The sequence below is a fragment of the Canis lupus genome, chromosome 26 (assembly GCF_048164855.1).
Source record: "Canis lupus baileyi chromosome 26, mCanLup2.hap1, whole genome shotgun sequence".
Classification (NCBI taxonomy): Eukaryota; Metazoa; Chordata; class Mammalia; order Carnivora; family Canidae; genus Canis; species Canis lupus.
Genome location: NC_132863.1, coordinates 5,314,597 through 5,328,023, shown reverse-complemented (window position 1 = coordinate 5,328,023; position 13,427 = coordinate 5,314,597). Strand labels below are relative to the sequence as shown.

Here is a 13,427-nt window from a genome sequence, read left to right as displayed (position 1 = left end):
CACAGAGTTACAAAATTTGGATTACAATTTGATGTCAGAAAGCCAATTCAGAAGCACAATTATAAAGCTACTGGTGGCTCTAGAAAAAAGCATAAAGGAACCAAGAGACTTCCTGACAGCAGAATTTAGATCTAATCAGGCCAAAATTAAAAGTCAATTAAATGAGATGCAATCCAAACTGGAGGGCCTAATGACAAGGGTTAATGAGGTAGAAGAAACAGTGAGTGACATAGAAGACAAGTTGATGGCAAGGAAGGAGGCTGAGGACAAAAGAGAAAAACAAAAGATCATGAGGAAAGGTTAAGGAAATAAATGGCAGCCTCAGAAAGAAAAATCTACGTTTAATTGGGGTTCCAGAGGGTGCCGAAAGGGACAGAGGACCAGAAAGTGTATTAGAAAAAATCATAGTTGAGAACTTCCCTAACTTGGGGAGGGAAACAGGCATTCAGATCCAGGAGATAGAGAGATCCCCACCCCCCCCAATCAAATAAAAATGTTCAACACCTGACATTTAATAGTGAAACTTGCAAATTCCAAAGATAAAGAGAAGATCCTTAAAGCAGCAAGAGACAAGAGATCCCTAACCTTTATGGGGAGAAGTATTAGGTTAACAGCAGACCTCTCCACAGAGACCTGGCGGCCAGAAAGGGTCCTAAATGAGAAGAACATGCAGCCAAGAATACTCTATCCAGCAAGGCTCCCATTCAGAATAAAGAGCTTCCAAGATAGGGAGAAACTGAAAGAATGAACAGAAATTTCACACAGGAAGACATAGACATGGCCAACAAGCACATGAGAAAATGCTCTGCGTCACTTGCCATCAGGGAAATACAAATCAAAACCACATTGAGATACCACCTCACACCAGTGAGAATGGGGAAAATTAATAAGACAGGAAACAACAAATGTTGGAGAGGATGCGGAGAAAAGAGGAACCCTCATACACTGTTGGTGGGAATGTGAACTGGTGCAGCCACTCTGGAAAACTGTGTGGAGGTTCCTCATAGAGTTAAAAATAGATCTGCTCTACGACCCAGCAATTGCACTGCTGGGGATTTACCCCAAAGATACAGATGCAGTGAGACGCCAGAACACCTGCACCCCAATGTTTATAGCAGCAATGTCCGCAATAGCCAAACACTGGAAGGAGCCTCGGTGTCCATTGAAAGTTGAATGGATAAAGAAGCTATGGTGGGGCAGCCCAGGTGGCTCATCGGTTTAGTGCCTGCCTTTGGCCCAGGGTCTGATCCTGGAGACCTGGGATCGAGTCCCACGTCAGGCTCCCTACATGGAGCCTGCTTCTCCCTCTGCCTGTGTCTCTGCCTCTCTCTCTCTGCACAGCCCCCCCCACCCTTGTGTCTCTCATGAATAAATAAATAAAATCTTTTAAAAGAAAAAGAAGCTGTGGTATATGTATACAATGAAATATTACTCAGCCATTAGAAATGGCAAATACCCACCATTTGCTTCAATGTGGATAGAACTGGAGGGTATTATGCTGAGTGAAGTAAGTCAATCGGAGAAGGACAAACATTATATGGTCTCATTCATTTGGGGAATATAAAAAAATAGTGAAAGGGAATAAAGGGGAAAGGAGAGAAAATGAGTGGGAAATATCAGTGAGGGTGACAGAACATGAGAGACACCTAACTCTGGGAAATGAACAAGGGGTAGTGGAAGGGGAGGTGGGCGGGGAGTTGGGGTGACTGGGTGACAGGCACTGAGTGGGGGCACTTGACCAGATGAGCACTGGGTGATATGCTATATGTTGGCAAATTGAACTCCAATAAAAAAAATTAATTAATTAATTAAAAAAGGTATTTCTCTGTATTATACAGCTATCTCAATATAAATTTCCACAAAAAAAGGAAAGGAAAAGCCAGTTTCACTTAAAACAGTAAAAACTATAACGTTATTACATTTCAATCCTTATTTACTTGTATTTTCAGTATTCTGTTGTGGCAAAATGAGAAGTGCACATAAAGCCGCTCTGCTGTAGACTAAAGTATGTTGGTTGTTTCAAGAAAAAGCATTTCTGTGATTGTTTGTTTTTCATGCTGAACCAGCCACTGTTCTCATGGAACACCATTTTTTACTTAAAAGAACAACTGGCAGGCAAAATATGGTGCTTCGGTCTTGAATAGTTGGCAGACATTTTCCTAAAAATGAATCAAGTGAGGCTGTCACTCCAAGAAAACAACTGACATTTGTTCCTTCTGATAAAATGCAAGCTTTCAATAAAAAATTAGAATTTTGGGAGATCAGTAACTTTCATCATGAGCTTGACAGCTTGCAAAAACTTTTTAAAAATTTCTAATGAGGTTGATAGTGATATTATCAAATGTGATGCTTTGATATTTTGTCATAGGTCAACATGTGGAACATCTGTGTAAGTTTGGTGAGATAAAACATGATGTTACAAAATCACACATAGGTAAAAGATTCATTCAAACTTCAGAATAGACTAATGAGTTTTAATGTAACAATGCATGCAAAGTTTATTGATAAGGTTTCAGATTCCATGTTGGAGCTATCTTCAAAACAGTACCACTTGTTGAGTTTTGGTGGAGCATCAGAGAAGACTATCCATAATTTTCTGAAAAGATTATTTAAATACTTTTCTGTTTTCCAACTCTGTATCTTTGTGAAGACAGATTTTTTCATATATTTCATCCAAAATAACATATTGCAACAGATTGAATGCAGAAGCAGATATGAGCATCCAGCTGTCTTCCATTAAGCCAGACATTAAAGAGATTTGCAAAAATATAAAACAATGCTACTCTCCTCTCTAAATATTTTTGTCAAATTTTAAATTTTGTCTTAATTAGTAAATTAAACATAAGTGAATAAACAAATTAAAAATTTTCTCAGTTTTAATTTCTAATACAGAAACTAGTGATAGATATTACACACATACACCACACTTTTTGGAGTCCTCAGGGAATAGGGTTCCTGAGATCACAGTTTTTGAGAGCTGCTGATGTAGAGCTAAAGAAAACAGATTCCAAGTCAAAGGGACCATGATTTGAATCACAGATTCATCCCTTACTAGCTGGAAATATTGGCAGGTTACTCAGCCCCCCAAGCCTTATTTTCTTGTAAGTGAAATAGAGGTAGTGATAATATTTACCTTGAAGGAATGAGGATTCAGTGAACACAGGGAAGACATTTAACTTAGTACATGGTCCAAAGGTAAGTACTGATGGATGTTGGCTCTGACTCTCATTGTCATTAGGTGACCATGCTTAAGGTCCACTACTGGTTGCTTACAGAAACCTTGATAATTATATTTTAAGGGCCCTAAAATACATGCTTATCTTTTCAGGATGGAACATCCATGAAAGCATTTGTAGCTGAAGTTGCAGAACAAATAGTCGGCATTGCAGTGATCAGAGATGAAATGGTAAATTATGAAATAGACATTGATTTTCTGGATTGTGCCTTTTCTTTTTTTTTTTTTTAATTTTTTAAAATTTTTTTTTATTTATTTGTGATAGTCACAGAGAGAGAGAGAGAATGAGGCAGAGACACAGGCAGAGCGAGAAGCAGGCTCCATGCACCGGGAGCCCGACGTGGGATTCGATCCCGGGTCTCCAGGATCGCGCCCTGGGCCAAAGGCAGGCGCCAAACCACTGCGCCACCCAGGGATCCCCGGATTGTGCCTTTTCATTTTTATTTTTTTCTAAGATTTTATGTATTTATTCATGAGAGACACAGAGAGAGAGAGGCAGAGGGAGAAGCAGACTCCCTGTGGGGAGCCTGATGAGGAACTCAGTCCCAGGACCCCAGGATCATGACCTGAGCTGAAGGCAGATGCTCAACCACTGAACCACCCAGGTGCCCTGGATTCTGCCTTTTTAGATCATGAATTAGCACGTTTCATTTTTGTGTATTTATTATGAATACCTTTTTTTAAGGCTATGAATTTTTGGGGGGAGGTTATAAATCATCATCTCCTTCATCCCAATTGATTGACTTTCAATTTCCCATTTCTTTTTCAGTTTAAAATATTATCGAGAATACATGAAAACATTCACATTTTAAAAATTCAAATAACCTTCCATCAGGACCACTAAAAAAAGTCTCACTGCTGTTACCAAAGGATTACTACTATCGATAGTTAGGCATCAGTTCCTTCCTACTTTCTTCCTTGCACTTAATTACATGCAGTGTGTGTGTGTGTGTGTGTGTTTGTGTGCGCATGCGCGCAGTCAATTGGACAAGTAATTTTATTTTTTTCCTACTGTACAGCCAGTTCTTCCTGAATATTTATTGCTGAATAGTTCATTCTTTTCCTGATAATTTAAAATGCCGCCTTTACATGATTAAATTTCCATGTGCCTGTGTCTATTTTTAAACTCTGAAAAAAAATAATAAAAATAAATAAATAAATAAATAAATAAATAAATAAACAAACAAACAAACTCTCTGTTCTGTTCCATGGGTTTATTTGTTGATAACCTGTGGTATTATCATGTGCTTTGATATCTGGTAAGGGAGTCTTCTCTTGCTTGTCATTTATATATATATAAATTATCTTGCTTTTAATTAGATCTTTCCGTTTCCAAATAAGCCTTATAACACTTACTATGAACTTATTTGTACCTTCGTGGGTTTTTTTTTTTTTAGAATAATTTAGGCAGAATAGATAATTAAAATACTTAGACTTTCTAGGAACATGGCTTCCTGTAATCGTGGTAGTGGTGGTGAATTCTTTTGAGTTCTTCAGCAAAGTTTAATGGCTTTTAGCATATAGGTTTCTTGTGCTAGGTATTTTGTTTGCCTCTATAGGTTTACCCTCTGCCCTGCTCTGTTCCAGGGAGCCTGACCTGGTGGGCAGCATCATGGTTGCCTTTACCCCTCCACCTCTAATTGGGTGTGGCCAATGGGGAACCCTGAGAGAAGAAGGGAGGAGAGTGAGGTTGGGATGCCATGAGCTGGCTGGTGTCTCCATTCAGTTCCCTGACCTTTTCAAGGTGGCCTCTTCTCGAGGACTCTCTCATTTTGGATTCTAGTAACAAGTACCTCCCATGCCATCCACCTAGAGTGGTGATAGCTTGCAGTTGCTGTTACACTATCCTTACTGATTTCCCTATGCCCTGCCCCTCCTTGTAAATAGTCTCTTTGTTAAACTCACCTCCAATTATCCTAATATGAACATGCCATCTGTTTCTTGCTGAAACCCTGACTAATACAGTCCTGGACATTTATGATTTATTTCTACTTGTTTTATATCTTTCTGAGTATTGTGAATAGACACTTTTTTCATTGTACTTTCTAAATATTTATTTTGGTGTGTGAGAAAAATGCTAATTTTTGTATTGTGATCTTATATACAACCACCTTTCGGAAGTCTCTTATTAGCTCTGAGAATTTTCAGTTGATTCTCTTTTCTGGCACGGCATCATTTCTACCATATTCTATTGGCCACAGCAGTTACAGAACATGCTCAGATTCCAGGGATGGAGAAATGGACTCTACCTCTTGATGTGGGTGTCGCAAGGTCTGTCTACCAAATAGTGTGTGGAATGCAGATTACTCTCATGGCCATCTTTGGAAAATAGAATCTGCCACATCTCTTTTTAAAAATATTTATATTTTATTTCTTTTTCCAGTTTTATTGTATGTTTAGAATACTGGTGAATAGTAGTGTTTATAATGGGTACTATTGTGGTTTTCTTGATTTTAGTGGAAATGATTCTATATTTTTCTCCATTTAGTATATAATATTTGCTGCAGTTTCTGGGGGTATATCCTTTATCAAGTTAAGGAAATTCTATTTCTAAAAGTTTGCTAAAAGTTTTTATTCTGAACGAGTGTTGAATTTTATCAAATGTGCTTTTGGTATTTATTGAAATGACCATATGGCTTTATTCCATTAATGCATCCTATACTCTCTTTGTTCTTGGATTTATTACTTTTTTGGCTCAGTACATCTTTGAGTAATTTTTAAAGAAATAGTAGTAGGTGCATACATACATACACAAGAAGTTTTCATTTTGTTCTCACCCTTGAATACTCATTAGGCTGTATGTAGAATTCTTATTCCAACTACTTCTTAAAAGATTATTGACATTTTTACTCTCATGGTCTTCCAGTGTCACTGAAAAAAATGTGATCTGACATAAATAAATTTTGCTTGTTTTCTGTCTTGAGAATTAGTTTGTTTCTTTTCTATCCCTGAAATTCTGAAATTTTACCAAAGAGTAATTTATGCCTCTCCTGAGTCTTGGGAATATCTTTCTTCTATGATTTCATTATTCTTTCCCTTTTAATTTTTTCATTCCCCTCTTCCTAAATTCCTTTTAAGATGGATGTTGGACCTTTGGAATTGCTCCTTCATTGTCTCTTAACTTTCTTCTCCCTTCTTCATCTCTTGTACTTCTTCATTCTAGGAGACTCCCTTGATTTTGTCTTCTGGATCCCTAATTCAATCTTCAGCCATGTCCATTCTATTATACAGGCCTTCTATTGGAATTTTCTTTTTTAAAGATTTTATTTATTTATGAGAGAGAGAGAGAGAGAACACAAGGAGGAGCAGAAGGGGAGGGAAAAAGAAGGAGAAAGAATCTCAAGCAGACTCCATACTTAGCTTGGAGCCCAACATCAGGGCTTGATCTCATGACCCTGAGATCATGACTTGAACAGAAACCAATAGTTGGACTGAGCCACGCACGTGCCCCTCTATCTGAATTTTCATTTCAGGGTTCATATATTTAACTTCCAAGTCTCTTCCTTGTTCTTTTCTTACTCCTTTTTTATAGCAGCTTATTTGTTATGTTATATGCAATATCCTTCTTGGTATCTCTGAGAACACCAAGTAGAATTTTTTTCTAAAAAAGCTCTCTTTTCTTTCCTAACTGACCTCTTTTCCCCCTCAAGTAAGCTGTAGTTTCTCTATTCTGATCTTTTGCATTTGTCAGTTTTCTCGAAAGTCATGAATGAAAGATGATAGTATCAGTATGGTTGGCTGGCATGTGTATCCTTGACAGTTGTGCTTCTTGCTTCTCCATTCCATCCCTCAGTCATTGGAAGGGCTGCCCATCCCTCTGTAGAATTGGGAAGGGGCATCAGTTGTCTGGTTTCCTCTTGAAGCTTTGAATGTAGGTGGTCCTGGCAGGTGGTAAGCAGTGGCCTTTAAGTGGCCCAAGGTAAGAAGGTGTAAGCTAGTGTTAGAGAACTTTGACATGTTTCCTTCCAAGGTAAGACTAACTTACTTTAAAAAAAAAAAAAATTTTTATTTATTTATTTGAGAGAAAGCATGGATGGGAGAAGGGGCAGAGGGAGGAGAGGGAGAAGCAGGTTCCCCTCTGAGCAGGAGCTTGATGTGGGACTTGATCCCCGGACCCCCAAGATCATGACCTGAGCTAAAGGCAGATGCTTAACTGACTGAGCCACCAGGTTTCCAAAGACTACTTTACTTTTGTTTTCCCCATCATACCATCTCATTATTTAAAAATAATTTTTTTGTTTTTATTTTAAGGGATTTGGGGTGGGAGGAAAATTAGGTGCACATGGCCCATATGCTGTTTTGAGCTAATAACCTCTGTAGGCTCTTTGCTTTTTGTTTTTCAATGGTTTTCATCCTACATTTTTTACTCATTTTATTTTATAATGAAGGATGCCTTCTTGGTAATTAAAGAAAAGTCTTAGAGTGTTAAGGCAATCAATAGGGTCAGTGCAGATGGAAAGGTCAGGCATTGCCTGAATTGCCCTCAGGTACCACCAATGGGCCTGGTTTCTGTGAGCCCGCTTTCCTCTGAGCTATGTGGCAGAGGCTGTAAAGACAAAAGACCATGATGGGCTTGGATGTAAACTTCAGTTTCTTGAATTTTCTAGTACCAGCTTTGCTGATCACAGAGCAAATCAGATTCCTTGCATTCTCTAATTCCTCTTTTTGAAAGTGTGCCTTTAGGACAATTCTACCATGGAAAATAAGAAGAAATATAAGTAGGTGCTTTGCAATGTGTGATAGTTTGATTTTTCCTGCATATCAGGTGTGTTTACTGCTATTCTTTTGAGAGAAAGTCAGAGTCACTCTGGATGGCACCCCCACCCCATGCACTACTGGGCAGTAAAGCAGGACGAACTGACTCAAGTGCCCAGTTATCGTGGATGAGCCTCTGCTTCCCTGCCCCAGTGTGGGGGACAAGGAGTGGTGGGTAGAACTGGCCCCACAGAAGCAGGAATGGAATGCCTGATATTTTCTTTTATAAGTAAACACCAGTTCTTTAAATCACTTTCCACAATGTAACAATAGAATACTTGTGAAACATAAAAAGTTTAAGGAATGCCTATGGACGAGGCCCAGCCTTGTGGTTTTATTGTACGCCAGCCCAGCCACTCGTGCCAGTCAAAGTGTATTACCTGTGAGATGGCACTGCCCACCCTAATGGGTGAATAGAGAATAGTCACCTGGCCACTAGCAGAGACTCCAGGCTCTCGGTGTTTTTAGCAACCATGGCTATAAGGAACAAACTCCAAAGCTGTGTGGTCATCCTTCAGAGCCAAGCCATCAGAACTTTCAGGAAGTGTAAGTTTGGGTTTTAAAAAGTTGAACAATGAAAATGAGGTAGTAAATTGCAGGAGAGAAAAGCACATTTATTACTCTTGTACCTAAGCTAATATTTAAAAGATTTTTATCACAAAATGCTGGCCACTTGTTTAAAACATTCTTAGATGTCCTTACCCTCCTCTTTTTTAGGACATAGAGTACATCCGGTCCCATTACAACATTGAGGATTTCATCTACTTTAGTCACCACCAGCGCGAAGAACATGGGCACCTGTATCATTTTGCTCTGAACCCTATTTTCCGGCACTACACCAAGTTTTTTCTAAAGGAGATCCTCCGTTTAGGCTATAAGTCTTGTCTCTACTACCCTGTTTATCCGCAGCTCAGGGAAGGCAAGGTAAGAGAATGTCGTGATTCATTTTTCCAGCATATCCATACTTGTGACCTCTTTTGTGTTGTGTACTGTATTTTATTGCTTCCTTGCCGAATGGATTTGGATTATAACATGGCTCTGAATTTTAAAGGGCCGTATCAGCCCTTTTATTTATGACACTGTAGTGAAAGTCCAGAAGACTGACTCTCTGAAACATTTACAACCATTATAATTAGTAGAACAATTTGATGGCTTTTTCCTATTGACAAAACAGAGACTGAAAAGTCTGCAAAAATGCCCTAAGGGACATGAAAGTCAAATGATTTCTTATGTGCATTAGTGAAGTGCCAAAATGGTCCTGTTGTGTTCTCCAAACAAAGAACATTTTCATTTGAACTCATAGAACAAATCAGTTCAATCCTATAAGGTTGGTGTGTTGTCACAACTTTGCAAATAAGCACTATAACCACTGCCATGAAAGTGATGGATAAAAAGTAGAGATGTATGAACACGATGTAGCCTTTATGTCATAAATACCTCTATAGCTCTGCCTAAGACTGTTATACTTATGTAGAGTAATCCTTCTGTAGTAAACACTCTAAGGTGTAGTAGCCATGATATATACTTGCACGTACACACAGCAAGCTCTTCATCTGCTTCCTCTTGCTTTCATTTCATTTATTTCATTATTTCATTTCATTTATCTCATTTATTTCTCATTATTATATCTCATTTTTTCATTATTTCATTTATTCTTCTTAGTCTTCAGAACACTTTTCACTAGCTAAACTATATCTTTTACCACAAAAGCAGAAGTGTTCTTCTGTCTTGTTCAAATCTGCATCCCAGTCCAGTGTCTAGAAGAGTCACATACATGTGTGCATGCACACATCAATGTGTACACACACACACACACACACACACACACAGCGTCTTGATTGTGCCACAGGCAAGGATCTCTTCAAGCTGACTTCTCAAGGTATTATTTCTGGCAAGTCGATCCATGACACTGACAACTGGTCCTCTGCTCCATGTGGACTTCAGAGGTGATGAGATTCAATCACTCGGCCAGCTAGAAGTTGTCCCATCACATCCCATTCATGGCCAAAATCTTTCTCATGCTCTGCCCAGAGTCCAAGATGTTGTCACACTTCTGTCTTACCGTAAATGAACTAAGCAGATCTTAAACATAATCTTATTTACTAAATTTAGAAATAGTCTAAAGTCTATCAGTACATTCCCACAACCAGTAATTTTGCCAATGTTTCTTATTTAACAAAAGCCTTTTGGGGAAGTACAGAGGGAATGAGGAAGAAGAAAAAAACATGGAAAAGATTTTCAGTGAGATGTAGAATATGCTCTACTAACGATTTTTTCCTTTCAAAATGCATGCGATAGCCATGTGAATGTCCTACATTTGAACTTAAGGAGATGGAAAAGTAATGGTTTTGCTGGAAAATCCTGGTCCCGCACATTTTCTTTTTACTTTGCATTTGACCAGTCACCAATGTGGTGACCTTCAGGATGTGATATTAAATTCTTACTTTTTATTCATGACATTGCCTGCATGTATGTGCCCAATTGGTCCAGAAAGTCCTTTTGCATCTGTAGTAAAAAATAGTATCTTTGACATTTCATTGAATGTTCATATACTAACCTCAATCATATAGAGTCTAGAATAAACTATGCACTGTTTCACATAGGATATAGAAACACATTTGGAGATAGATTTTTCCTCTCACTCTGCACTTTCAAGAGATTCACACATACACCTTTAAACCAGTGTGGGAAGTAGAAACAGATAATTTAGGTAAGAATTTCCAAAATCTGCTATAAATAGCAGATTTACTTGACTTGACTATTTACTTTTACTTGACTATAGTAAAAGTGAACATGGGGCTCACATCATGAAGATGATTTTCCTTATCCACTCCTGCTAGGACATTTACTGAGAGATCCTCCAGGCATAAAAGCAGAACTCTAGTTAGGAATTCCTGGGTTCTATTTTTCAGTGTGTAAAGTGAGGGTGTCAAGTTCCATGGTGAAAGATTTTAGAAATCCCTTTTGGAAACTCTTAAAAATGCCTGGGCCCAGGTGTGTGTGTGTGTGTGTGTGTGTGTGTGTGTGTGTAGTGGGGTGGTGGGGTTGGGGGGCAGGGAGGTGGTTGGTTTCAAAGAGCAGAAGAATCAACTGTAAACCATCTTATTTATTAAACTACACCTAGTTTTAGTTGAATTTTACTTGCTTCATTTTCCAGTTTGAATTCCATAAATATATCATTACAGACTTTGGTGTTACTTTTAAGGTTTAAATGGTTGAAATACCCTGAGTTAGTTTCACTAGAACCCCCTCAGATTGCATAAATGTGAAAGGAATAAAAATCACCATGTTCAGTTTTCTCTGCCAAGTTTTAAAAATGGGGTAAAATGAATATTTAACACATTCTCCTAAAATATGATTTATTGTAGTCTGTTACGGTAAGCATAAATCCGGCACATAATTTAGCGTTAATATAAATCAAAATAATATGATCCAGTTTCCCTACCCCCATCCCACATTCCGGTTTCATCTTTTTGTTTTAAAGCACTTATTTTATCAACAAAGGTCCAGTCGAAGTAGCTGTGACTTTCACAAACAGGAGGATTTCCACTTCCGTGCTCAGCCTCCCCACAAATGACATTTTTATCTCCATGCTTTCTTAAAGCAGCTTGTGCCAAACACGCAAAGGTTAACAGGACGCAGATAACACAGCTTAATGGGGTCAAATCAAGCTGATTCATGATCACTATGGAGAAGAATATCCTCCTGGGGAAAATACTTGTATTGAAAAATCCCATAAACCAAACCACTTGTTTATCTGTCATTCCCACAGAGATAGTAATGTAATTACTCTCGTAATTATCTTCATTAGTGTCAGGCATTATCTACAATTCATTCCTCTGCTCGAAGAGTATGTTTGTTTATTTGCTGATTTTTCCCCCCTCTCCGATTTGGCCGAGTTCAGACTTTTGTATTTGTAAAGCCGCACACAGGCATCTGTGCTGCGCTGCTCTGACATTCTCTCCCCTAAAACAGAGATTGCTGTCTTTCAGTTCCAGAGCTCCTCTGCCCACTCCCTGACATCCGCCCTTCATTACTTGGTTCCCGTGCGGCCTCGACGACAGATTGTCTATCCTCTGGAAAAGCTTGGCATCAACGCTCCATCAAAGGCGGTCTCCAAGGATCCGGTGGGTAGCCGGGCGGCAGCAGGCAGGGAGGCGCCGTGCCAGCGCGCGGGCGTGGCAGATGGGGTGGCAGCACTCTCTTCTCGGGAGCAGGCTGCTGCTTAATTACAGGGAGCCTGGAGCTCACGCCCTGACGGGGTGCCCTGTGAGGCACCCCTGCTGCCCTTTCCCTTAGGTGGTTATTTCACCGAAACCTGAAACAGGAGTGGCCTCTTGATCCCTGGATGACAGACACCACAGGGACACTTTATGGGCTCAGCTTCATCTCAGCATAAGTGGCTTGGAGTCAAACTCTCTGCATATTTCTGCTTCTTTCTTCTTCCTCAAAGGCAGCTTTCCCCTTTCCACTGATGTTTTGTCCGCCAGGCAAAAGTGGTCATTCACAAGTCAGGCAGACAGAGAAAGTAGAGCTGGCTGTCTTTGACATGTTTGGGTCCTAAGCTGAGTTTCTTTTAACTCCTCTGTGGGGAGTCAGGATGATTAACAGGATTATATTAGCTGCCCTGGTGGTGGCACGGGGCTTAACCTTAAAATGAACCACCCTGTGATGCTTTTACTACTAGAACAGAAGAAACCAAAATAGAACCTGGATTGCACTTTCAATGGAAATATACATGTGTGTGCACACAGGGCCGTGTTCAATGTATTAACTGGAAGAAACATTTTTTTGTCAAGTTGACTGACATATGTAGGCTTATAGTATTTGTATACACTCCTGTTTAAATAAGGCAGAAAAAAATTTCCTCAGTGTGCTGACATTTGTCCATTGTGAGAGAGGGAAGAGGAAAATTGGAAGGTTTAAGCTCTAAAAGGTAGCCAAGGAGTTACTAGATATGGTGCTCAAAGAAACAGCGTGGGCCTTCATAGAGACTGAGAAGAAGCAGTCTGAACTCAGAAGTTCAGAAGTCCTGAACACCAGGACCTTCTCCCTCACCCCAACCCTCAGTGCTGCAGGAAGTATCACCCTACTGCCCCAGGTCCCACTCTGCATATGGCTGCCCTACGTGGGGCCTGGTGACACCTGCTTGCAGTAACCAAGGCTGCTTAAATTCAGATTCATCTTTACATTTGTAAAACAGACAATGCATTTATATTTCTTTCCTGATAAGTTCTAAATTTATATTTGAGTAACTAAAAATCAATAGCAGTCCTTTCCCATCCTCTTTATTGTGGAAAATGTCAAGCATGTACCAACAAAGTAGAGAGAGAACCGGATAAAACAGGGCTTCTCATACTGTCTGTGCTGAAGGACCTTATCTTCTTTTTTATAAATGTACAATCCATCATAGACTAATAGTTTTATAACAGGTGAA

The 13,427-nt window shown here is 39.3% G+C and overlaps 1 protein-coding gene across 9 annotated transcripts in view; it reads left to right on the top strand.

Moving 5' to 3' along the window:
* The window catches only part of CFAP61 (cilia and flagella associated protein 61), a 275,850-nt gene that overhangs the window by 118,218 nt on the left and 144,205 nt on the right, over positions 1-13,427 (top strand). For all 9 annotated transcript variants that reach the window (XR_012018154.1, XM_072799837.1, XM_072799842.1 and 6 more), the window contains 3 exons: positions 3,329-3,406; positions 8,708-8,914; positions 11,983-12,117. Coding sequence is in view for 8 of the 9 variants with exons in the window: in XM_072799837.1 (XP_072655938.1) it covers positions 3,329-3,406; positions 8,708-8,914; positions 11,983-12,117 (420 nt within the window). In the remaining variant the exon portion in view is untranslated. The remainder of the gene's footprint in view (positions 1-3,328; positions 3,407-8,707; positions 8,915-11,982; positions 12,118-13,427) is intronic.